This window comes from Leptomonas pyrrhocoris (assembly GCF_001293395.1).
Source record: "Leptomonas pyrrhocoris isolate H10 chromosome Unknown, whole genome shotgun sequence".
Lineage (NCBI taxonomy): Eukaryota > Euglenozoa > Kinetoplastea > Trypanosomatida > Trypanosomatidae > Leptomonas > Leptomonas pyrrhocoris.
The window spans coordinates 1,780-25,856 of record NW_015438373.1 but is presented as its reverse complement, the minus strand read 5'-3'; the positions used below and the strand labels follow the sequence as shown (position 1 = coordinate 25,856).

At 53.3% G+C, this 24,077-nt stretch overlaps 10 protein-coding genes across 13 annotated transcripts; all 10 read right to left on the bottom strand.

Moving 5' to 3' along the window:
- Positions 1-139: 139 nt before the first annotated feature.
- On the bottom strand, positions 140-3,371 carry ABB37_07078 (hypothetical protein; the record flags this gene model as incomplete). The annotated part of the gene is made up of 1 exon (XM_015805580.1): positions 140-3,371. The coding sequence occupies exon 1, from the start codon at positions 3,215-3,217 to the stop codon at positions 140-142; it is 3,078 nt and encodes a 1,025-aa protein (XP_015655586.1). The 5' UTR covers positions 3,218-3,371.
- A 656-nt stretch (positions 3,372-4,027) lies between these two features.
- ABB37_07077 (hypothetical protein) lies at positions 4,028-5,346 on the bottom strand (the record flags this gene model as incomplete). The annotated part of the gene is made up of 1 exon (XM_015805579.1): positions 4,028-5,346. The coding sequence occupies exon 1, from the start codon at positions 5,219-5,221 to the stop codon at positions 4,028-4,030; it is 1,194 nt and encodes a 397-aa protein (XP_015655585.1). The 5' UTR covers positions 5,222-5,346.
- Positions 5,347-5,811: 465 nt separating this feature from the next.
- Positions 5,812-6,937, bottom strand: ABB37_07076 (putative mitochondrial hypothetical protein; the record flags this gene model as incomplete). Its single annotated transcript, XM_015805578.1, has 1 exon — positions 5,812-6,937. The coding sequence occupies exon 1, from the start codon at positions 6,643-6,645 to the stop codon at positions 5,812-5,814; it is 834 nt and encodes a 277-aa protein (XP_015655584.1). The 5' UTR covers positions 6,646-6,937.
- Positions 6,938-7,546: 609 nt separating this feature from the next.
- On the bottom strand, positions 7,547-8,389 carry ABB37_07075 (hypothetical protein; the record flags this gene model as incomplete). The annotated part of the gene is made up of 1 exon (XM_015805577.1): positions 7,547-8,389. One exon carries the CDS (start codon positions 8,387-8,389, stop codon positions 7,547-7,549), a length of 843 nt encoding a protein of 280 aa, XP_015655583.1.
- Positions 8,390-8,796: 407 nt separating this feature from the next.
- Positions 8,797-9,437, bottom strand: ABB37_07074 (hypothetical protein; the record flags this gene model as incomplete). Its single annotated transcript, XM_015805576.1, has 1 exon — positions 8,797-9,437. The coding sequence occupies exon 1, from the start codon at positions 9,361-9,363 to the stop codon at positions 8,797-8,799; it is 567 nt and encodes a 188-aa protein (XP_015655582.1). The 5' UTR covers positions 9,364-9,437.
- Positions 9,438-9,936: 499 nt separating this feature from the next.
- Positions 9,937-12,309, bottom strand: ABB37_07073 (hypothetical protein; the record flags this gene model as incomplete). Its single annotated transcript, XM_015805575.1, has 1 exon — positions 9,937-12,309. Exon 1 carries the CDS (start codon positions 12,190-12,192, stop codon positions 9,937-9,939), a length of 2,256 nt encoding a protein of 751 aa, XP_015655581.1. The 5' UTR covers positions 12,193-12,309.
- A 967-nt stretch (positions 12,310-13,276) lies between these two features.
- ABB37_07072 (putative J-binding protein) lies at positions 13,277-16,667 on the bottom strand (the record flags this gene model as incomplete). 2 transcript variants are annotated; one of them, XM_015805573.1, is made up of 1 exon in its annotated part: positions 13,277-16,667. In XM_015805573.1, exon 1 carries the CDS (start codon positions 16,589-16,591, stop codon positions 13,277-13,279), a length of 3,315 nt encoding a protein of 1,104 aa, XP_015655579.1. In that variant the 5' UTR covers positions 16,592-16,667. The 2 variants fall into 2 exon arrangements, with proteins under 2 accessions (XP_015655579.1, XP_015655580.1); XM_015805574.1 differs by having other exon boundaries at positions 13,277-16,662.
- A 483-nt stretch (positions 16,668-17,150) lies between these two features.
- ABB37_07071 (hypothetical protein) lies at positions 17,151-18,019 on the bottom strand (the record flags this gene model as incomplete). Its single annotated transcript, XM_015805572.1, has 1 exon — positions 17,151-18,019. The coding sequence occupies exon 1, from the start codon at positions 17,961-17,963 to the stop codon at positions 17,151-17,153; it is 813 nt and encodes a 270-aa protein (XP_015655578.1). The 5' UTR covers positions 17,964-18,019.
- Positions 18,020-18,431: 412 nt separating this feature from the next.
- On the bottom strand, positions 18,432-21,637 carry ABB37_07070 (putative phosphatidylinositol 3-kinase 2; the record flags this gene model as incomplete). The annotated part of the gene is made up of 1 exon (XM_015805571.1): positions 18,432-21,637. Exon 1 carries the CDS (start codon positions 21,573-21,575, stop codon positions 18,432-18,434), a length of 3,144 nt encoding a protein of 1,047 aa, XP_015655577.1. The 5' UTR covers positions 21,576-21,637.
- Positions 21,638-22,147: 510 nt separating this feature from the next.
- Positions 22,148-23,244, bottom strand: ABB37_07069 (putative exosome complex exonuclease putativeribosomal RNA processing protein 4; the record flags this gene model as incomplete). Of its 3 annotated transcripts, none has more annotated exons than XM_015805568.1 (1): positions 22,148-23,244. In XM_015805568.1, the coding sequence occupies exon 1, from the start codon at positions 23,033-23,035 to the stop codon at positions 22,148-22,150; it is 888 nt and encodes a 295-aa protein (XP_015655574.1). In that variant the 5' UTR covers positions 23,036-23,244. The 3 variants fall into 3 exon arrangements, with proteins under 3 accessions (XP_015655574.1, XP_015655575.1, XP_015655576.1); XM_015805569.1 differs by having other exon boundaries at positions 22,148-23,131; XM_015805570.1 differs by having other exon boundaries at positions 22,148-23,119.
- Between the last annotated feature and the right edge of the window lie 833 nt (positions 23,245-24,077).

The following is a 24,077-nucleotide window of genomic DNA, read 5'->3' as shown; positions in this document are numbered from 1 at the left end:
ACAATTCTATTGTACATGAAAGAACCTTTTTTTTCTTGGCGAGCTACGACAGAGGAGCTCGTTGACGCCCTTTTCCCGTCTAACAATCAGCAGCAGAGAATCGGAGAAAACTCGTGGGTCGCATTAAGCATCGTTCGATTCAAAGGCTCCCCGATATTGGACGAGCCTCTTGCGAGAAGTCCACCGTCTTTCCCCCGTCAAGGCTAATCGTCGGCGCACTGCCCAGCAGCAGCGTGGAGTTGCTGTGACGCGCGTTCAGCTGCTGCGTCGTGTAAGACAAGAAAGCAGCCAGGCGGCGAGGAGCCGGGACGAGGGGATCGGGGCACCAATGATAGGCCACTGCGGCCAGCGCGTCCACAAAGAGTCCAAACGAGAGGTAGGTGGGGTTAGGCACCTTGCATTGCCGTGCGAGCAAAGGAACCAGCCTGCGTATCTGTGCCGTGCAGACGAAGAAGCACAGCCGCGTTGCGTCTGCGGCGAGCGGGGCTGCCGTGCCGCGCTCACTACCGTCACTCAGGTAGCGGCAGTCGTCCAGAAAGGAGAGGAGCGTCGAGACGGACATCTGCGCAGAGAAGCGGCCGCCGTCCTGTTGCGCCATCGCCCGCTCTTGCGCATTCCGCGACGACTCCTGCTGCTTCACGTAAAAGATGAATGTGCGGAACAAATCCTCGCTGAAGTAGTGCAGCACGCTTTGCATATCAGGGGTGTAGATGTCTTCCTCGACCACTGTCATCTTTTCGCGGTTGGGCAGTTGCAGCCGCTGCAGAAGGCGGCGGGAGCCCTCGACCAGACCAAACTCGCCGTTCTCGGCACCCACCGCGATGCGCACGAGCAGCTCGACGAATTGACCGGGAGTGGCGCTGCGAATGTCCATCTCTTGGTAGGTCACCCGACGCAGTTTCTGCACGTTCATCTCATTTTGGTTCCGCGCCGTGGTTTTAATGACGGCGTCGAGCTGCGGCGACACGACTCGGTCGTACTGCAGCACGATCCACGACTTCGGTACCTCGAGGGGGCCGACTAGAATCCCACTCGCCTCCACGAAGCGCCAGAAGGCAACCTCCGACAGCGTCTTTGCGTTCTCGCCGGCAAAGAAGAAAAAGAGGCGAGAGATGATGTCGACGTGGTCGCGCAGCACCGCCGGCAGCGCCTGCGTCGTGACAAACTCCCACATCGCCGACTCTACGCTCAGCTGCGTCTCCTCGCGCAGGTCGTTCAAGGTTTCAGGCGCCAACTGCCAGAACACGCGTCGGCTTGCCTCCTCGACGACGGGGACGGGTGCGCCGCGCAGACGTTCGCTGCCAAGTCGGGCCTCTTCCTCGGCTATGGCGATGCTCCCTTCCACGACGTCCGCCTCTGCGGAAAAGGCCGTCTCCAACTCCTCGCCGGTGCGCTGCAGCCGCTGCACGAAATCGGCGATGTGCGCCGTCACCGTCGCCGAGTCCAGCAACTTCGTTTCTTCCTCCTCTTGTTTGGGCTCAACCGCTGGCGTGTCTCCGCCTTCCTTTGTATGCGTGGGCGTGGCGGCACACGCCTCCACGGTGGCCGTCAACGAGCGTTCTCGAAACTCACCAAGCTCTGCGGCGGACTTCTCGGCCGACTCCTTCCACAGGCGCGTGAGATGCCGCTGCTGCAGCTCGCTCAAGGAGCACACCAGCAGGTCTTCCCGCTCATTTATGAAATCGGAGGGAAGAAGGATGTACCGCAGTTTGCACTGCATCGCACAGTCGCGGATGCGTCGCATTCGGGTCTCCACTCCCATCGACTGCACCGAGAGCACGCTCGCGACGATGCCGGGGAATACGTGATGCAGCAGGCACAGGTAGCGCTCGCCGTCTGCGAAGTCGGAGCCGAGGCGGCTGATAGGACGGAAAGGCGTCTCGCGCCCTTGCACTTCGGCGAGCACCCCATCCGCCCATCGCCGCAGCCGCTCGAGCGAGGAGCCGGACGAGCTCGCAACTGTGGTCTCGACTTCTTCCGGGGTGTCCACCGGGGAGACACGGTCCACGTCAGAGGCAACCGCAGAGGTGCAACTTTCCTGCGCGGCGGCCGTCTTTGATTGGACGAAGATGCGAGACAATTCGTCGTACGTGCTGAGGAGTCGCAGCAGCCGTGACACGCTCTGCGTGAGAAGGCGGCGGAACTCCTTTTCCCGCCGCACCCGTTCCTCCTTCAGCTCCGCCACTTCGTGTGCGAGGTTGATGTTGAGCTCCGTGACTCGAACCGCCTCATCCGAGGCCTCCTTTGCGGCTTGGACGAGGCGATCGGCGCGGTAGCACTGCAGCTGAAACTGGTTCTTCGCATTTTCAAGTTGGAAAGCAGCGTCGTGCAGCCGCTCCGTCAGGTAGGCGCTGCGTGAGCGCTCCACCAGCAGCTTCCACTGGTAGAAGACGGCCTGCTTCCGCAGCTGCCCTGCTTCCTCAGCACCTCGCTTCGCCTTGCTGTCGCTGATGAGTTGGACGAGTCGGTTCTGGTGCATGTGACTGCGCCAGCCGCGGAACACAGCGCAGAGGCGCATGCGCCGCTCACGCCCAACCAACCGCATCACCACATTTCTGCGCTCGTCGTTCGCCTTGACAGCTGCTTCCAGCGACTGGCGCAGCCTTGTCGCCGACAGCTTCCCCGACTGCGCCTCGTCCACGAACATGGCGTGAGTGAAGTAGGGGTTGTCGTCGATAACGTCGCGGTCGCGCACCTGCAGCTGCACCGCCGGCGACGCGGTGCAGACTTGACCCGGCTCGTATTTGCAGTAGAGGGCGGGGAGGAGGGAGTCCATCACAGCCGTCAGCGCCATACTTCTTGCCTCTCGCGCTAAGATCTTCAGCCCCCAAGTGGCTACGGCGGCCTGTGTGGCTGGGCTGCCGTCTGCGCTATGCTGCGTCTCCTTCAGCATCGCCTCCACAAAAACACTCGCGGAGTGGTACTGACTGCGTTGCGCACTGAGCCGATTCACAAGCTGGGCGTAGCGGTGCTGCCGAATGCGCTCGTCAGTTTCGTCATCATTTTCCTCGGTCTGCTTGCTCTCCTGCACGAGACGCACCGTGTTGGTCGCCACGTCGCAACCGTCCTCCGGCTCGGCCAGCCGCACACCCCCCGGGAGGCACGGCGGTACGGCCGCAGAAAGCGTCACCGTGTCCGCCGCGGGGAGGTTGCGAAGGGTGAAGAACTTCGACACCTTCGACACCTTCGACGACGTCGCTGCACCGCCGTGCTGCATCGTATGTACCGGCACGTGAGGGGGGTGGGTGGTTCTACAATTCAAAGGAGGGAGATGTCCCGGTTTTTAGGGGAAGTGCCCGGGCGTAAATGTTGAGACAGATCAAATACGTGCTTTCCCGTTTATTGTTGATCGAGCAAATTAAGAATGAACTTGAGAGAACGAAGTCACGGGGGAGATAGGAGGAGTGGAAAGGCGAAGGAGGAAATGCATCCTTGAGTTCCGTTGTGTTTCATAGCAGACACGTGGGCAACGACTACAGCAAGCAAACAGCTAATGATAACAATGGAACTGCTGTAGCGCCGACAGCAGTTGCCAACTTGGCCGTTACTACTCTGGCAGAAGCAGGCAACATCGATTACATGACTGGTTACCTTTGGCCTCTTCTTTCGTGAAGCACTGATGCGCACGTTAACAGCTCACCTGCTCTTCATACAATAATAGTAGTGAAAGGCCTAGTGCACAGCTTTCGTTGTAGTTTGTTTCGCTTTGCGGTCCAGTTCTGCTTTATAGCAGCGATGATTGTAAGTACCATGGCAGCACAGGACAACAACACAGTGTGCACATTTGTGCGGAGGATCTCCAAATCCGTCTGCGGAATGAGGTTAATATACATCCAGGTGACAGTGGCGGCCACCGCGGAAAAGAAAAAATAAAAGGGCTCTTCCGTTTCTATTGTTTTCCTTTTCGATTTTCCCCTTTTCATTGTGATAAGACACATATTCAAACGCACCAAGTCGCATTAGACTCAACCGCTTCCCAAGCTTTTTCACCTCAAGTCAAGAACGGCTCCTTTCGGACTGGCAGCCTTCACTGACCTTCCCGACCGCGCTGATACGCCTCAAAACTGAGATCGAGTCTCAGTTTGATGTTCGTGTTGTGCACCCGCATCTCCTGCAGGCGCAGACACGTTTGGTCAATTTCATGTCGGATGGCGTCGTCGCTTGTGAGGGTGGCTGACAGCGGGCGAGAGCCTTCTGCCGGCATTTTGCCTTGTGCACCGGCAACTGTGTCGTGCTGCTCCGCTGTTTCTCCAATTGGAGGCAGCGCTGAGGGCGGCGGTGGCGACGGCTGGAGCGACACCACAGGTGAAGCGCCGGACGGTGGTGTAAAAGAGGTAAGAGAAGGATACGAAGAGGGCGACCGCGGCAGAGAAGATGTGAGGCCTTGCAACACGCTGGGCGGCTGCTTCTCTGCCCTCTTCAACGGAGGCGGTCGACGGGCACCTACTGGCGCCTTTTTTCCCCGCGGCATCACCGGCACTGTGAAGGCGAGTTGTTCCTCGCCGCACTCCGCCGAACTCGTCTCTGGGCTATCGAAGGCCGAGCCTGGGACGGCGCGCTGCGTGACGCTGAATATCTCAAAGTCGTCCGCTATGTCTTTCCGCTTCAGGCAGTTTAGTTTTATGGTGGTCTGGCGCAGCTGATCAAGTCCGGATGAGACACTTGCCGCGGCCTGCAGCTCCGGCAACGGTGTCAGAGGCGGCGTTGTGTGTTTGGCGGGCCGTTTCTTCGCTGCAGCTGCGTTTGAGCCGTTCGATCCAGCAAGAGGCGGCCGCTGCGGTCGTTTGACGCCAGCGGGTGCCGCCTTCACGTTGTGCCGCTGCGCCGCAGGTGCCGACTCCTCATCGCGCACATCAGCTTTATCACGGAGTAGCTGCAGCGCCTTGTCCTTCATGTGTGTCAGACGAAGAAACGCGTCCTTTGCCCGTGCATTTGGATTCTTGTCGGGGTGGACGCACACGGCTAAGCGCTGAAACGACTTCTGGACGTCCTCGGCACTGCTGCGCAGCAGCACCTCTGGGGGGACGGTGGGGTCCAAGAGCGCCTCGCAGATGTCGTCATAGCGAAACGGCAACGGTACATTTTGCGGGTTCGACAGCACTCGACAGATGCGCGCCATACGATTGTACTTCGTCGGGTTCAGCTTTTCCAGTGAGTTGTACAGAGAGGACGCATTCGCGACGTCGCCGTTGCTCAGATAGTTGCCCGCAAGACGGTCCATGTGTAGCTGTGCATAGTGGTATGCGTGTGCTTGCCGATTATCTTTCTCTCTCTACTTCTGTACGCTGAGCTACAAGTTTGATGGCGTGTCTCAACCTTTCCTTTAGCTCGATAAGACGTCGGCCTGTAGTTGGATGGAAGATGAACCACGTGATGACGCAAACAACGTCCACAGAGACAGCCACATTCCATGAAGAAACAGAAAACAAAACATGAAGGGAGGAAATGCACGACAAGAGGAGGTTGATAACAGGAGATCGAATATTCGCACTCTGGTACGCTTACACGTTAGAGAGAACGAACACGTGCTTGATTAGGCTCCTTCGTTTTTTTTTTTGAATCTCTTGAACTCCGGAGCATAACGAAGAGTTCCATACCGCAGCTTTCCTTCGTTTTCCCCACCACATAGTGAAGCCAGCTCCTAGTAAAAAGGTATAGAGAAAGAGACTTGACAGCTCACCTATAACGGGATGGCTGTCACACCCCTGTGCGTATCGAAGACGCTCAGCCACTTACCGTTGCCAAAGTATACACTTCTTCTTTTCATGACGAGTTAGTACTGCAACTGTGATGCGTTTATTTTCAATAAACTTAGAACCAGCTTCCTGTGCGATCGAACTGCTTACGAAGGTCGGCCGCGTCCTGGGAGTCCTTGCCGTACCGTGTGCCGTCCTTCTTCAACACACCGACCACAATAAACGGATAGGTGTTTGCCGTTTTCACGCCATCGCTGAGGCGCACTTCGAATACCGGATACTCCAGCTGTTTCTCCCATTCAAACTCTTTACCCATTCGCTCACGAAATTCGCAACGATACGTGATTTGCAGCCAGTCATCCTGTGACATCTGACCCATATAGCACGTGACTAAGTCAAAAGAGTCCACCTCGATTTCGTAGGTACTCTGCGACCCGTGCTGCTTCAACGACTTCCAGCTCTTCTTGGTAAATTCGTCATTCATGCGACCCTTGATTTCCTTGAGGATGCGGTCCGCCTCGCCGTGGGTGGTGATGCGCTGCAGCGTCTTGAAGCAATCCTGACTCTTCTCGTGGGAGAGCGTCTTGAATTGAATGAAGAGCTGCTTCAGGTGCGCAAGGTCGAAGTCAGGGCGACGGTCGGTCAACTTCCGCATTGTCACAAAGCGCCTGAAAGCCTTTTTCATACCCGCAAGGGAAGTGTAGCGGATGGGCGTGATGTCGGGGTCCATGATGCAGTCCATCGATGCAAACCGCATCTGCTTCATCCACTGCTCCTTGTCAAAGTCGTAGTCGGTGCGCTTCTGCGAGGCCGTCTGGCTCTCCATTTCCCAGCGGGTCTGCACACTGCGGTTCATGTTCACGTGGCGCTGCTGCGTAACGATGACGGACGGTGCGAGGTGCGCCTTGAGCGACGCGTGCCGCATCGGGGCGACGAGTTGACGAAGCATCCTAATCAATTTTTACCGAAAAGAGACACGCGTGCGACGCGAAAGAAAGGAAAGAAACAACAACAAGGAATAAGACCGGTGGTGGAGGTGTGGTGTAGAAACTGCCCTGAGAAAAGAAGAGCAAGAGGAGCCCCGATACCCTAAATGGGTGACACACACAAGATGCAACGACTGCGTAAAACGCAACCCGCCCTTTTCTTCCTCTCCCTTGTCCCTGCTCCCTGTAGAGCGTGAGTAATGGGGAAAAGAAAGTGTGCTAGGAATGTGCGCTGGCACGGGTAGTATATGTGCTTTGAAGACGATTTCGAAGGAGAGTTAGCGAGAAGGAGGAGGCGTAAAAGCAACGTGTCAATGATGAAGATCGCAGGGGCTACCGCGGCACTTTCGCATCAAGGGCGCAAACCAATCGACACGCAGGAAAAAAAACCCCAACAGAAAAGGGCGATCCGAGGAAGTGGAGCTTTGTGGGAGAGGCCAAGTCGATGGAGCGCGCAGGAGGATCAACGCGGCACATTCAAAAGGTTGAACGATAGATGCACCTAATTGAGTTAGACATGTTTTCTTTTTGTTGTTAGAAATGCAGGTGGGAGAGAACACGCGCATACAATCAGAAAAAGCGGAAAAGCGGTTGCGTTGATCAATGATTCACTAGATAAAAACAAGAAGCGAAGGCTTTATATTATAACGCAGGGAGGCAAGCGATCAGAGCACCGGAAGCGAAGAGGGAAGAGACGACATCCGTGTCGTGAAACAAGAACAACAGCAAAACACACAAACTTGGCACACACATATGTCTTCAATCACATTCAGCAATAGCAACATTAAAAAACCTTCCAAAAAAATAAGAGGGCAAAACAGTGCAAACGAAAAACAAGCAGGAAAAGAGCAGCCGCAAAAAGCGTCAGTCGCTGCTGTCTCTCTTTGGGAAAAGCACCTGAAAGAGGTTCGTGAAGAAACTCCCACGTCCGCGTGTGCGCGCGGGAACACCCTTCATAAACTCACGATGAAGAAGACCCATGCGTATCAGGCGCAGATTGTGCGCGAGGTAGCCCGCAAAAATCATGCAGAGCACGAGCGTCACCGCTAATGTGAAAGAGAACAACACGTACCGCAGTGTACTTTCACTCGGCGTCACGGCCGCCAGAAAATAAATGAGGAACAGTGAAATGGCTACATTATACCCCGTTATCGCACAGAGGAAGAGAAGGAAGTATCGGCGGTTCAGCTCGCCTATGCAGCAGCCCAGCATGCGACAGTGGTGGTCGAACTGTGCAACGCAGTTGTTGCAGCGTCGACAGTGCCCTGCCAGCGAAGGACGGTGGATCTGACACATCATGCAAAATTGAAGGGTGCTGCAGTACTCACTCACAGGACTGCTGGAGAAGGAGGACAAGGCGCTGCCCTTGGGAACAATGCCGGGGTTCGTCAGTGACGTGAGCAGGAGGAAGACGCTGCAGATTAGCGCCAACAGAAGGACGACAATATCAGGGAGCTGCGTCATCAACTGACTGTGAAGTAGATTTGGATCGGTGAAGCGTATGGAACCCCAGAGCAACACAAACACTGCTGTGCCTGTAGCGAGAGCCATTAGTGCCAAAATCCAATGCGACGCCTGTGGAGACCAGAACAAGCGTCCCTTGAAAAACGGCCGCAAGTTGCCAAAGGGAGGAACCTCCACGGACCTGCTCCCACCACCCACGCTCACCTGATCATCGTCGGAGGAGACGAGTTCAAAGTCACTCATAGCGACAGCAAATACAAAAAGGACAAGAGGAAGAATTCACGTTAGTCTCGACGCGTACGTCTTTCGACACCCCAAAAGTACGCTGCACCACTTCTTTGAAGTGAAAGTGGAATGGTTCTTTTGATTACGTCCAATTTATGTACTTTTGCAGCACTGCAGCCGTAGTGGAAGCGACCACAGATGTCAAAACAGAAAACAAGCAAAGGGTCGAGTTGAAGGAAAGTGGAAGAGAAGCTTAAACTGCTCAGTAGAAGAGAAACCAGCGCGAACTACAGGAAATACTGAGCAGTTCAATAGATGTCAAGATGACTAATAACACGTACGTTGATCATCTTCTTTGTTTTTGGAATGTACAAGACTAACGTTGTGTGATTTAAAGAAAATGCAATTTTTCGGGACCCTAGCAGCTACGGATGAAATGCAGCCTCTGCGAGCCACTGTAGAACATCCCCGATGCCCACGCCGTTCCACGAGTCTGCCTCCACAGCACACAGCGCCTCCCGCCTCTTCCCGTCTGCGAAGTAGTCTTTCACTTCTTCTTGCGTCATCGCATCGGCGCTCGCGCACTTCTGCAGCACGACAAGAGCACGCCAGCCCGCACACGTTGCCTCGCTACCCTCCGTCAAGTAGCGAAACACGGTGGACGCCAGTGGCAGCTGGTGAGGGGCAGCGGCGTCCACGACGTATAGAAGGAAAAACTTCGTTTTCACCGCCGCGGTCTTTTTAATCTTGCGAGAGACGATGAAGCTCTCCCAGGTGTTCACCACCGAGCCGCCGAGCTCGCGCAGCTCCATCGTCGCCCGCTTTCCTCCGCTGGCGGACACGGTGAGGGCGGAAACTTCCTGCCCCATTGTTGGCGCGCACTTCGTGGGAACGGAGAGAAGCTTGCCTTTGCTGAGGTACTCGAGTTGCCTCACCAGGTCCGTCTTCCCGCTGCTCTCCGCCCCCAAAACATACACGACAATCTGTGGCATTTGAAAAGTCTCCTTCTCCCTTTTTCCTAGCTAGAAAAAATCGTACGAACGGGTTAAACCAAGCTTCCGCAACTGAGGCGCAGAGGACAAAGTTAAGGTGGGATGCGACAAGATTGTATTGCGGGAGACGCGCAGCGAGCGATAGAAAAGAGGGGCAGAACAGCAGAAAGGCTGGCGTGATGGTAGCGGCATAAAGGCGCGGAGTGAAGTTGAGCGACACCGCATGCGCCGGCAGGAGAATCACTGAAAGCAGTGCGTCAACTCTGCCGAGCACACAAACTCCCCTTTTCGCATCCATACGCGACAGCGACAACTAAAAGGCTGGCATCTCAAAACGTTCGAAGAGAGAGGGACAGACCTGCAGCGTCGCCGTGCTTGCTGCCGACACGCGGAAAGCGACAACCTGTGGTTATTCCCTTGTTGCCTGATAAGTTGCAAAGCAGACGTGGTCAGAGTACATGTACATTTATATATGTGTGGCTGCAGAGAATCGAGACACTAAGCCACAGAGCAAACGACACGCGCAAAGTGTTTGGACAGGTTCTGCAACAGAAAATTTCAAGACTGGCATGCTCATCTCGCAGTGTTGCGCGCAAAGGAATAGCGCTTCTCTCTTTTTCTGTCCACGCCGTCTGCCTCATCCTTTATTCTGGCTGCGGCGGCTCGCAGCGACGCAACACGTGGAGATGGCGTCTTCATAGAAGACTTCGTCCCTGGGGGCGCTGCATGAACAGAGGTGCGCAAGACAAAAGGTGCGGCTGGTGTGCTGCGTGGGGGAACAGTGGAAGTCTTCGCTGCAGCCGGAGGAGCGGAGGCAAAACCGGGAAGAGGCGGAGACCAAGCGTCCGGTCCACCAGACGGTTGGGAAGCCCCGGCCGTTGTCACCGATTGCTGCGGCGGTGGCAGTCGTTGGTGGTGCACGACATGGGTCGAAGGCTGCGCGGGTTCTTTACAGGTGATAAGATTGCCTCGATCATCCAACGAAAAGTACTCCGACCGACGCGGTGACGGCGGTGGTGGTGGCGGGGATGACGAGAAGAGAGTGGCGGCGTCATCGCGGGTCGCCGTCGTGCCGGCACGGAAGTACTCAAACTTCGCTGCTGCCTCCTCGTCGGGCTGCAACGCGTGCAGCTGAACTTCCAAAGTGGCGAAGAGCTTGTTTTGCAAGACTTCTTCAGGAACGGCCGCGCTTGGTGAAGCAGTCGAGTTGGGGTGCAGTGACTCCATCTGTCGCCGCTTGTACTCCTTCACACGCTCGGCTGCTGCATATTGGGCTTTGTTGATCTCATTCAAGTGAGCACCATACGTGCGATCTACGTATTGCTGCGCGCTGCGTAGCAGCACATGTACTTCGTCCGATTCCAACTCCGCCACCTCCATCGCCTCAAAGAGCAATCCAGGCGTGAGCTGCAGGATAATGGAACTACTCTGGGACACGACGGCGTCGCACGCTCTCACTTTAACAAGTGATTCGCAGAAAAAAAGCACTTGCCCAGGCAGCAGCTGCTTTGTATCGCGTTCCACACTGCGGTGCAGGCGGACATCTCCGGCAACAATAAGGATGCCAAAAGCTGGTATGCGGCCGACAGGTACCACAGTTTCGCCAGGGGTGTACACACGTAAATGAAGCGCGCCGGCGATGGCGACAACTGCCATCTCCGACAGGTCTGAAAAGCACGCGTAGGCCCGCAGCGCGGTTGTGAGCGGCAGCCGACCGACTCCCTGCGTTCTCAGAAGCTGTGTTGCGGCCAACGTACACTGCAGCCTTGACGCCGCGTTACAGGTTGACAGCATGACGGAGATGGGCAGGCCCCACATCTCGCAGTATACTGCAGCTGTGGCATGCGACCTTTGATCGAAGTAGTCCGGCACGCACGACTGGACAAACGCATGCATGCCGATGACGGTGAAGGGCTGTTCCACAATGCGAAGGTGGGCACCGTTGCTGTCCTCAATGCGCACCAGTCCGCTGTCCAAAAAGTACATCCACTCCGCCGCAAAAACGTTGCCGCAGATAATCTCCGACTTCAAAAAGACAAACGGCTTTAACTGATGGCAGATTGTCTTGAGTACCGTCATGGGAAGCGCCGCGAGTACGGGATTGACTGACATAATCGAGGTGGCCGGCGGGGCACCGGAGAACTGTGCCATGCTGCGTTGAACGTACAGACGAGCGGCGTCAACGGTGGCACTGCGTGCCGCACTGGGCAGCGTCTGAATCTCGCGCAGACAGGCCGCCAGCGAGAGGCGCAGCACCACCACCTCGCTTTGGCACCGAAGCGCGCGGAGCCGCTCGCCGCCTAAAATGAGTCGTTCCACATCCACGAGTTGACCCGCATTGTAAAAACTGAGCGAGTCGGCCAACTGCTCCTGCGCTGGAGTGAGCGGTGGCAGCGATTTCTTCGCGTTGCCTTCCATAAAATGAGAAGGGAGGATGAGGGGTCCGGTCTTCGGGAGGTTTCGTGGGAGATGGACAAAGTCGGTGGCGCAGCGACGCAGTTCCGCTTTGTTTGGAACCTGTGTTAGCTTACCGGCTAACAGCCAGAAGACGTCGGCAGATCTGCGCGGCTCATTTTGGAAGGCGATTGTTGTGCCTTTCGCGTGTATCTCCATGACACCGCTCTCTGTCCATTTTTGCAACGCAATTGTTGGCCACTTGGCGAAGAGCGGCAGCGACTTGAGGACTTCCGAGTTGGGCGGCTTGACTTTCTGCCTCGCTCCTTTTTCACGACGAGCTCTGGCGACGTACAGGGCCACCATCGGCGCGAACAGACGCCGAAGCACGTGTAGACCTTTCACTCGCAGTACATCGTGCTTCATACCTGACATGTGTAGTGACTCATACGTCCACACACACACAGAGGCGTGCCTACACACACGCGCGTCACAAGAGGAGGGAGGTTGACTTGGTTTAAAGAACTAATAATACACAGCGTTGGGTGTACTTAAGAGCGAAAAGAAGGAAGCGGAAAGCAGAGAACGCAGAAATCGACTCATGGAAAGCGTTGTTTGTTCCTAACTGGCAAAATAGACTACTTATCAGCGTAGGCGCAACGCACATCTGTCACTCCCTTTTTTCTTTTTAGAAAAGCCATGAGGTTATTGAGTCTCCTTGACTCTTTACTGTAACACCCACGGCCGGTCGTGATGCACCCCACGTAACAACTTAATACCTTGGCTGTAAAGCCGCTCAAAGATCGGTTGATGACTTACAATAACGATTTTTGCCGCTAGTTGAATACACATCTTTCGGTGTACAGTTAAGGAAATGAAGCTCTAGCGCTGAAATAACGGTTTGATCCTACAGCGTGAAGCACGGTGGAACAACATGAACTATGGACCTCTCGTTCTCAATACCGTCAATGGTGATAGTAAAGGAAGCATACGTTGTAAGGTTTCACAATAGAAATCCTCGTATATCACACAAGTTGAAGCTCCCAAGCTGGTGAGAGGATGAGAAAGCTAGATGCACGTTCAGCGCCCACACAGGTAACTTTATTACAACCACGACTGGTAGGGAACAACCCCCCAAGAAGAAAAAAACAAAAACACATACCAAAAATAAAACGCACAAATCACGTGGTTCAGTAAGTTGTGAAGACCAGAACCAAGAACGAAGAAGAAGAGAAGAAAACAAAAAGCGATGAACAACTACTCACAAATCTAATGCCTTTGACTCTTATGAGGAGACACGACGTTAAAAAACAGAGGAACAAGTAGCAAAGACCAGAAAAAAAAGATATACTGGGGGATGGGGAGAAGAGGAAATGGGGAGATAGATGTCGGCCACTCTGCAGAAGAGAGAAAAATTGAAAGCACGGAGCCAAAAAAAAGTATATATATATATATATATATGTGCTTCATTTAGTCAAACAAAGGAGTAGGAGAAAAAACACACACATACATATATACTTTATTCAACGGTTTCGCGTACATGTTCCTGATAACGATACACGTTAAGTAAAGCTGGCAGTGCACCCGCGAGCTGTGTTGCCTTTAGCTTGCGCCAAAACTCACGGCGCTCTTCGTCTTGCTCGCTCTCCGTACAGTCTTCTAATTCGTGTACCATCGCTGAGCGACTTATGCGCTCGTGCAGAATGGACCGGAACAGCGCAACTTTCCGCGTCTGTGAGCGCAAGATCGACCTGTTCTCCGTGACGGATATCAAGCGGTACACTGTCACCGGTTTCGTTTGGTTTCGGCGGTAGGCCCGCCCTATAGCCTGGGCATCGACCTGAGGATTCCACCACGAATCAAACAATACGACGTGGTTTGCCGCGGTGAAGTCCAGCCCGTAGGCCGCGATTTTGGTGGAAAGCACGAGAACCATCAGATTATCGTTTGACATAAACTCGTGAATGGCACGACGGCGACGGTCCTGTGAGTCGCGGCCGCGGACCGTGAAGGTGGTCACGCGCAGCGCAGTCAAAGTTCGATGAATCAAATCCTGTGACCCGATGTGGAGCGAGAAGACGATCAGCTTCTCCCCCTTCGCTTGCACGCGCATGACAATATCCACCAGCACTCGCATCTTTCCGCTGAGATTGATGAAGCTGTCCAGCTGCTCGTGATCCACCATTTGCACAAACTGCTGCAGGCGCATGGTGTCGATCTCGTCCAGGTTCGTCTCGAGTACCTTCACAACACGGTTGGGCGGGCGGTCCGAGAGATCACCTGCCATCGAGCGATAAACTTTTTCTATGTGCGCGAGGTAGCATGCCGGGTGCGTGGAGAGGTGAGCTGGGCGGAAATCCACCGCATTAAGCGATTTCGTTGACGTCTCGGAGAGACCAATTTTCCTTTCGTACTCTCTCTGCAGATCTGAGGAACCGCACACCAGCAGGTAGTCGTGTAGAGGTGGCAGGTCGTTTTCCATCTCTCGAAAAACAAAGCCGCGCATCCACTCTTGGACGTATTCCAGGGCCGTGGCCGCGGCGCTGAACGCGCTGTCGTCGCCTTCGATGAAACGATTGATGACATTTTGTAGTTCCTGAAAGCGTTTCAATGGCATCACGTCCCCCATTCTAGGTTCCACAAAGTTCACCAGATCGTAGAGCTCCGTCGCGCTGTTTTGCAAGGGAGTGCCGGAGAGCGCAATATGAAGACTGCATTTAAGGTCTTTCAGCGACTTAACGAGCTTGCTTTCCTTTGAGGCGAGTCGATGTCCCTCATCGACGATGATAATCGACGGCCAGAACCCTTTTACACGATTCAGGAAATTGCCCAAATACTCCACGTTAATCACAAAAACGTGGCCGAACCTCGACTTCTCCCTTTCTTTCTGCTTCTTGTACGCCAAAAGCTGCTCCTCAAACGAGAGAGACATGGGATTCTCGGAAGTAACGAAGTGGGAGAAGTGGAGGCCGAACGAAGCCCACTTGTTCTTTTCCTCGATCCAGTGATCAAGAATCGCCTTTGGCGTGACAATGAGAATGTCGTTCTTCGGGGCGAGATACAGGTGAGAGAAGCACACGACGAGTGCGACGAGCGTCTTGCCGAGTCCCATGGTCATCGCCACCACACAGCCGCTCTGCCGTACTCCCCGTTCGACAATGAAGCTAATTGCGGCAAGCTGCACCGGTGCCAGCTGACTAACAAGTCGGGTCGGAACAAAGAGGGATGGAAGGCTGGGGTCACCGGCATTGATGTTCATTGCAGCCTGCCGAACGGCGGCGTTGTTCAGCTGCTGCAAGATGAGGCGATTGAGGTGCTTCCGCCGCTCCATCTCACACACCGCGGACATGAGACCGGTGCGCAGGTAGCACACGATACTCGTGCGCTTCCAGCCGGCTTCGGGGTTTTCCACCTCCGTGTTGCCGTGCTCGAGTGCTGTGTTGAAAAGAAGCACATCGCCCATTTGGAGCCGAAATGCTTTGTGGATCTTCTTGATCGCCAGGTGGCAGCCCTCGAATTCGCCGTTGATGACAGCGAGTACCCCCAACCCACTGCGGAAGTCTCCCTTATCGGTGTGCACCGCTGTGCGAAAGTCGCGGTTTACGGTAACCGTGCTGAACACCGTTCCAGAGAGCTGGTACTGCGTTGGGATGGCCGCCTTTTGCAGGTGGTGGTGCATCGGTGCCATTTGGCTGTAGAGCCTGTCGAGGTGCTTGAATAGAGGCTCGCAGCTCGACATGTCGCCCCAGTGTCGGCGGCTGAATTCGGTTTCACGACACTTGCGCTGCGTGGGGTTGTTAAGGTAGTCGTAGCTGCCCACAATGCCCGTGTTGGGCGGGACGCCGCCGTTCGTCGCGGCTCGCAGGTTTTTTTTTGTCGCCGCCGGCTCCAACACCTTTGCTGCCGCCTCGCACATGGCCTGCGGGATACTACCAGGGAGGTACACCGCCGCCACCTGCTTGTCGGCGCCGTCGCAGTCGAAAAAAATGGCCGTCTTGGTCACCAGATCGAAACCGTCCATGGTGAGGTATTCCGCCGTGGAGCCGCGGACGGCGTCGACTGTCTCCTCACCGGTGAGGTCTTCCAGCTGCTCGTCTTCGCCCCCGCCTTCATCCTCGTTGACTTCGTCTTCAACGGCGCTGCCGTGGAAAAGACGGTCGGGAGCGACGGGAGAGCGTAAGACCGTGTCGGCATGAGATGCCACGAGGTGCTGAAGCAATGGGGGTGGAGTGACGGGCTTGTTCTCCATGACTCTCTCGACGTCTTCCTGTGCATGCATGCGAGACTGAGAAAAGGTGTCCTCAGCGTCCGCCTGCGGTACAACCTCTGTTGTGCCACGAAATACGCAGCGCAGATAGGAGCAAATCTCTTTCACCGGCGAAATATGTAGAAAGGGGCACCGTTCGGGCAGCGAGGGCAGTTCATTGTCTGGTGCCTGCACGTAGTAGAAGCAGAATTGGATGATGCGGCTCACGTACTCGGCAGGGTGGTACAGCGGTTTCTCGTTCGATATATACCGATAAAAGAGCGGGAAGTGCTGCAGATACAGTTTTCCGCGAATTTCCGCCTTTTCGTCCTCGTGGCAGAAGCAGTACTGCTGACACAGGTTTAAGAGATCGGCATCGTCGAGCGGGATGGCAGGGAGAATGGTGTAACCGCCTCTCGGGATCCCCGCGATGCGCAGCTGACGTCGCAGGGTCTCATTCGTGATGGTCTCCAGATCGCCGATGCTTGACGAGGGAAAGACAATGGCAACTTCACCGGTCGTTTGCACAACGTCGAGAGTCGCCATCAACTCCGAAGTGGGTCCAGCACGTGTGAGGTCGCGCAACATGCTTTGTAGCTGCGTTGCGCGTGTTCGAAGAACGGAAGGGAATAACAACGACGACAACAAAAGGCACCACTACACTTATGCAAAACAATAACATGTTGATAGTTAAGTGCGTTAAATATTGCAGATCAAAAAGAAAAAAGTGAAGGCAACGTGGAATGAGTTGAAGAGGAAGAAAACTTACACAGAACTAGGCGAGCGCGTGAGGGGAAGATTGAACCCGCTCCAAAACAAACTTTTCGTTTTGTGCATGCCCATCTGACCGCTGCGTCCATTCGTTTCTGACCTCTGTTCTGCTTCCATCACGAAACGCAAAACAGAAAGCGCTCTTTTAACATTAGTGAAGTGAGTCGATTGCGAAAGTAGTTCGGCATCTCGCTGATCCTTCACAACCTGATGCTTTTGCGCATTTAAGAAAGAAGTTTGTTTTTACTGTTAATAGTACAAATGCCCAACGGCAAGCACACCTTGACACTTAATTTAGAACAATGTGAGGAGATAGGAGAAAAATACAAGGCCGTTCTGGAGAAGAGTGCGAAGCAAATTCAACCAAAACGGTGAACTATGAGCGAGACACTGTGCTACCAGTCAGACCTTCACGCTCAAGGGAGGACGTAAACGTCGTCTCGTCTCCCATCTTGACCAGAAAGGATGTATTGAAATCAATCTGCGCGCCTCCATCCGGTGTGCGGAAGACATCATTGTGCATGCTGTTGAAAGTCTGCTGCACATCGGCGCTCTTCCCAACCTCGGTGGTGTCGTCAAAGAGAGAGGAAGACGGACTCCATTGAGAGCGCGAAGGTGCCGCTGGTGGAGCGGGCTCCGATGCGCAACTGCCTTTGCCCACCGGCTGGGGCACACTTTGTAGAATTGCGCGACGCATACTACCGTCTGCTGCTTCGATTTGAAAGGTCGTCTCTGCACTTTCCGTCTTTTCGCTCCTTTTCCTCCGTCGCTTCTCGCCGTGTTCCTTTTCGGGGGTCTGGTTGGCGCTGGTAAGATAAAGCACGCCATTCTTGCAATAGTGCCAGAGCATTGGCCCGAATTGGATCAGGATCAAAAGGGTCATGAAATTCGCAAAGATGAAGCTTGCCGCTTTGACCAAATGCGTTTGCCACTGCTCTGCAGATTTGCGCTTCCATCGTCCAAAAGTAGACTCACTAGCACCTCTCCCGGCACCTTGTCCGGCCGTGCTCGCTCCACGAGCCGCATTTTCGCCCGCCTTCTCAAAAGCGGAATAAACACTTTTCTTCGCCTTCTGAAACGTTGAATGTGCCACCACCCGCTGGCTCGCATTTTTGATTGCCTTCTGAAACTGCGGATGACGCGCTAGGTACGTCATTAATTGCCGCTGCAGCGGCCCCCAAGGAACCATTTTCTCTGGCGAGTACCGAGCCGAGAGAAAGAAAAAAAGAAGAAGCTTTGTACGCTTAAAAATTGGCCGAGAAAGAGAAAAGAAATCAATAGAGAAGGCAAAAAAGATGGGAGAGAGATGTATTACGCAGCTGAAGCAACAACGGTAACAAACAACGCAATAACATGCCTCTAGAGGCGCCGGAACCTACGGCAGAGAGATCTTTTGAAGATGAGGAGCGGTCTGCTGCCACATCGTTGCTGAATCGCCAGCGAGTGAAGCAAATCCATGATGATAATACTCCTGTGCCGTGTCTTATATTGCCTTGCAACCCGTTTTGCGTGTTCGCAAAGAAATCATGAGAGGGAAGGAATTTCAAGCATAACTGGTGTTTGATGCATTTCCGTAACTGATTCACAACACTTTGTGTAGCTCTATAAGTAGCAGCAAAGCACGAAATGTACGTATTTTTTCATTCACACGAGCGCGCTAATGCGCCATGATGTGAATGTAGTCGTTAAGCAGCGTGCGGAAGTTACTCACCGCGTCGTTTATAAGGCTTTTGTAATGCTCAGTGGCTTCATCGTCGGTACGATTGATCAGCAGAACTGTTCGCAGCCACTCAATGTCGTCTAATGTCTGCAGTTCCGGAATGCCTGTCGAGAGCATCAACATGAAGAGCATGATGAGTGCGTTGCTGTGCCGGCGAAGCGCATTGTAGGCTTGACAGGCAAGGTCAACAAAGTATTTGTAGATGGGACTGTTTGCACCCCCCATCGCGTACAGGTACATCGGGGTGAAAATGAAAGGTGCGGTTTCACGTTTGATGCCGAACTTGGTCTTGAAGTTGCCTAGAAAATGACCGAAATCAATGTGGAACAAAGTACCGTCTTGACGGAGCATAATGTTGTCGTTGTGGCGGTCGCCGATGCCTAACACATATGTGGCAACGGTGTATCCCGCGACGCTGAAGACGAAATTCCACAAGCATCTTTCAACTTCGTTGCGCTCGCAGTTAAACTGCCGCAACCAGTTGATCAGCGGCTCCTCACTGAAGGCTGCTTGTGCGCCACCTTCGTGTCGGGTAATGTTGGCAATAGTGTCGCTGTTGAGCACGACTTCGATCATTCCAACGCCTTCTCCTGTTGAGATGCAACCGTACGGGATGAGGTGCAGGTCTAATCCGGCTGCTTTCCATAAGGAGTCCATCAGCTCCAGCAATTGCAAAGTAAGCAAGTCTTGACGCAGGTCGTCGCCGGTCTTGAAAATGACGAAAAATTGATCATCTTGGTCCAGGTAGTTGCGAAACACGAGCCAGAAAGGAAACTTTTTAGAATCCATCACCTTGCACTGCTTTATCTCCACTGCGCAGCACTCCATGGACGGGTTGAGCGCAAGAGTGAAACGGTGAGGAAAGCGAATTTGAGAAAGAGCTTCGTGTAGACACTTCACTCGATCCTTTTTCTGCGCGCGCTGAACTTTCAATGCACACTGGAGCAGTTCCTGGCAAACATACACTTGCCGTAAATAATTCCACCGATGCGGGGAGCGCTTGATCAGCTCCTCTATAAGGAGACCGTGCCGTTCACAGATGCTCAGGTTCTTCACTTCGGCGGAAAGGTACCAAAAGACGTAATGGCCGATGATGTGATTCGATCGAAGGGAGCGTCGCAGCAGAAAGCGAGCGAGGGCGGAATAATGGTACGGCTCATATTTAAGCACCTGGACAAGCTGCAAAATGCAGCCTCGAAGCTCGTAATCCGACATGTTTCCAACAGACTCGATCGCCAATTCGCGAACAACCGAGTCGGCGTACCTGGCATCAAGCAATTCAAGCGCGTCAAATGCCGGTAGCGGACACCACCGATGCAGAAGGCAGTGCGCCTCGTACACATCGAAGGGCTTCAGCCAGTCCACAGCACTGAACAATTTCGCCATTGCCTTCGGGCGATTGAGCAGTATTTCCCGATATTTCCACAAGATTGTCCGATCATCGGCGGTGAGGTGGACAAGAGGATCGTACTCAAGTACTCGCTTCAGCTGTCGCAACTGCTCGATTTCATTGTGCGCGAGGTGCCCACTCAGCCGGCTCTCTCGCTCCGCTAGGCTCTTACGCGCGCACTCCTCTTTGTTCCGCGGAGGACGACCGCTGGGAAAAACAACCGGCTTACTAAAGGTAGGGAACTCAACTCCAAACGTGCACGCGCCGGCATCGGGATTGTTGGAATTGAAGCCGATTGGGTTGGCACGGGTCTTGCCGTCCCATAGAAAAATGTGTCCCATACCCATGCGCATTTTTGCTGCGTAGTCGAATAATTGGGTGGCTGCCGTTCCAAGAAAAAAAACTGTATGTCCTTGTTCCTCCGTTTTCTTGGATGTTTCCTCCGCGGCTGCGATGATTTCCTCCGCGGATGCGTCGCGCACTGTGCCAATTCTTTCGACTGAGGTGGCCACGAGTGTGAAGCAGAGTTTCAGCTCCCTGGGGACATTCGACAGATCGACACTAAACGCCACTTGCCCTCCTTCCTTCCAACAGACTTTCGAAGGAATGCCGTCGATCGACTTCGATTCGTCGCGGAGCTGCCATTTCGTGATCTGCGGCTCACAGCACCGCAACGTTCCAAAGTAAGCCTCGATAAGAACTGCCAGGTACAGTTTGGAGGAGTCGCGCACGCTTTCCTCCTTCATTCGACTGGGCGAGATGATAAGCTTTTCAAAACCACCCACCACTCGAAGCGACAGCTTCTGCGCCGTATTCCAGAGACTGATCTCGGGCGCCCCAGGCTTGCAAAGCTCTGAATGCCGTCGATTCGGCAGCGCGTGCGACGGATAGCTAGGACGGAAAAGCGGTGCGATAAGCAGCATCGCGTCTTTTGGTTCGACAATGATGTGTATTTCCTTTTGCTTGCTCACGCAATCGCGAATGTAGCGAAAATTGATCAAGTGCTGTGAGCCGTAGATATATTCGTTCCTTCCCTTCACGCGAAACACAAAAACCATGTCCGAGTCATCCTTTTTGGATTTGAGTTTGGTAAAGGCGAGTAGGCGGCTCATTGTCAGCTGAATTGCGTCGTCCGCGACGGTGTCGAATGTGAACTCACGCATGGTAGAGCACGTACAGCCCGCTAAATCGACGTACCACAGCTGCATGCGGACACACCCATACCGAGCAGCAGTCTTGTTTGAGCTTAATTGAATGAGAAGATCTAGCTGAGCCTTTTGCAAAGGCGGGACGCAAAACATCTGAGGAAGACTTCGCATGGCAAAGTTTTCGGGGATGGTTGGGTTTACGGCTTGGAACAATTTCCATTCATCCATGTATGCCTTGTCGATGAGTCGCTGAAACTCTCGCACCTCTTCGCAGTTGCTGTTCCACGTATGTGGGGGTCCTGCAATGTACTCCAACACCGCATCAATGTCCCGCGGTGACGCCGCGTTCTCCTCTTTGCCGAATACGAGCGACCGTAGATGATCTGTGAGAGCCGCAATGTTGTGATAGTTGCGCTGATTAAAGTGGTCGATTTCTCTATCGATAACGGCCTTTGAGAGCTCTTCCTGTTCCAGCTCCTCTTCGATGTTGACCTGAAAGTTGTCCCACTTTTTCGCCACTCGAGGTGGCGTTCGCGTAATCATAGTTCCGAATTCTTTAGACAAACTATAAGTAGAAGGGTAACGTACAGACCACACAAGAAGCTTAAAATAAGCATTTTGAAACAGCATAGAAGAGAAAGAAGAGGAAGACCTAGAGTGTTATCGGAAATCAGTAACTTTATGAAGTGAAACAATATCAAAAGCACACGTTTTTGCATTGTTAAATAAATAATTTGAGGACAAATGTGCGCATGCAGGAGAAACACACAATTGAGTCTCTTTGTGCGCCAGGTGAAATGAAAAAGAAACTGCACGTTTCAGTCATCAAAATGAAAAATGGGCAAATATATGTTTTCCTCTAACTGATCAAAATAGATTGTATTAGAAGAGAATCCCTAGTGTGTTCAAGATTTATTTAACCGACAACAGATTTACCTGTGGGAGCACTTACGAACAGGCTGGCTTACAGACATGCGTTAATAATTAAACTGCTCTGCCATCTAACAATGCGATCCGAAACAAAAATGAAGCAATCGAATCGAGAGGGAAAAAAGGAGATCGTAACAGCAATAACAGTAGTAGAATTGAACAGACGCCTCCCAACAACTCTACTGCTAACGACGGCGTTTAATTCCAACAATGTCTTGGACCCTCGCTAGGAATGCCTCTTGATTCTTATCAAGAGACACATCAAACGCCGAAAAACCAGCTTCTAGAGATGCTGCCACAGCAGCTTCGACGGAAGCCGGATGAATTTGAATCTGTGCAGCACTAAGAGCCTTAATGCAGTTGGCAATTCGTGCGACATTTTGTCTCGCTTCTGACTCGCGCTCCTTTTCCTCCGCGGTGTCGTCCGCTGCTTTTTTCCACGAAATCCAAACATTTCCGTTCAGTCCAATAATCAAATCGGCGTGGAGGTCGGGAAGCTCCACGAACTGATGCTTCGCTCGCTTCACGAGCGACGGGCGGACGCTCACGAGTATTCCGAACCCACACAGACGACCGTATTTTTCAGCAGCACGGGTGTGTAAAGAAACAACGCCGTCCGGAGAGATTCGTTGCACTTCAGCAGCAACGAGATCTTCTTGGTCGAAAAGCTGTCGCATTCCCAACTCATCCCCTCGGCCGCGACGGCGAAGCATGCCGCCTGGCTCAGTTACGTTTGACAGGAGCATAATGGCAGTTTGTGTCGAGTTGACATCCACCAGCCATTTGTTGCCAGCAACTTCTAAAATGCGGCCCACTATGACGTCACCAACTTCAGGTTGATACCGTGGCAACAAGCCTTTGACAGAAACAACGCGATCGGTAACCTCGATGTGTCCGTTTATAGCAGCCACAATTTCTCCCGCGCCTTCATGGATAAGTGCTACATCACTGGGGTTATTCCCAGCGAAGGTGTTGAATCCTCGCAGATAAACTTCCTCAGCGCTTGTACTTAGCTTCTGATTGATCTCGCCGCCGCAAATAGAGTCACCGACAATCACTACACCAGAGGACATCTTTAATTATTCGCTCCTATCAGTTCAGATACAAAAGAATGGTCGGAAGCAGCTCACGGATTGAGCCTTTGAATACCGGAAACTGTGAAAATCACTTAACAAGCATCACCACAGCAACCGGGATGCAAGAAAAAAGAAGTAGAATGGAACGCGTGAGAGTTCAGGTGCGCAACACAGAAAAGTCAAGAGGATAGAAGAAAAGGAAGACTTTGAAGGACGAAGGTAAAAAAAAGGAAGCAGTGGGAAATGTCTGAATGTGGATTTGGGATGGGAACGTGGGCGTTGCAGACTTTCCTAAGCCAATGCCCGGGACCATAGAGATGGGAAGCAAAAAGCAACAGAAGAAGAAGGTGCGAAGAACACTATCAAACCTTGTGCGCAAATGTGTTCGTCTCTTTTTTACCTCGTGAATAGGAGTATTAAAAACGCAGATTAGCAAAAGAGCAGTTTCTCCGCAACAGGAGAGCAGATCACACTGACACTGTGCTGCAATTGCGTAACATTATTCCCTGCCCGGTGTGAGGCTCAGACGCACAGGGCATCGTTTCTGCTGCGAACGAACAAACAAAAAAAGCGACACCAGGGAATGCCACGAGAGCAAAACTGAAAGGCTGGGGGAGGGGGAGGTCCTGAGTGACACGGAGGCCGGCTGCACAGTCATTCTGTTTGCCAATTAAGTTTCTTGGGCGGACCGCGCGCGTCGCGCACCGTGTGGCCCTTCGCTCTGGCGGTGGTGGGGGAAGGGAGAGGGGGCGCGGCATCCGTACGTTCACGGTACCGCTGCTAAAACAGTTCATACATTAGAAGCCTTTACTTTCTCCTCTCAATAATTGCACTCCGTTGCTGCCACTCTACTTGGTCCATCGTTCATCATACAAAATGAGAGGCACTTGTGTGCCAGACTCGTGTGAAAAGTACATCCGTGGTTTGTCACTTCACTTCTCTTTTTTGTTATTACGTGTCGGCCATCTAAGCTACTCTCGATTCAACACTTTTCATGATAGAAGGTATCGCGGATCCAGTTGACAGCAGTTTTAACAAC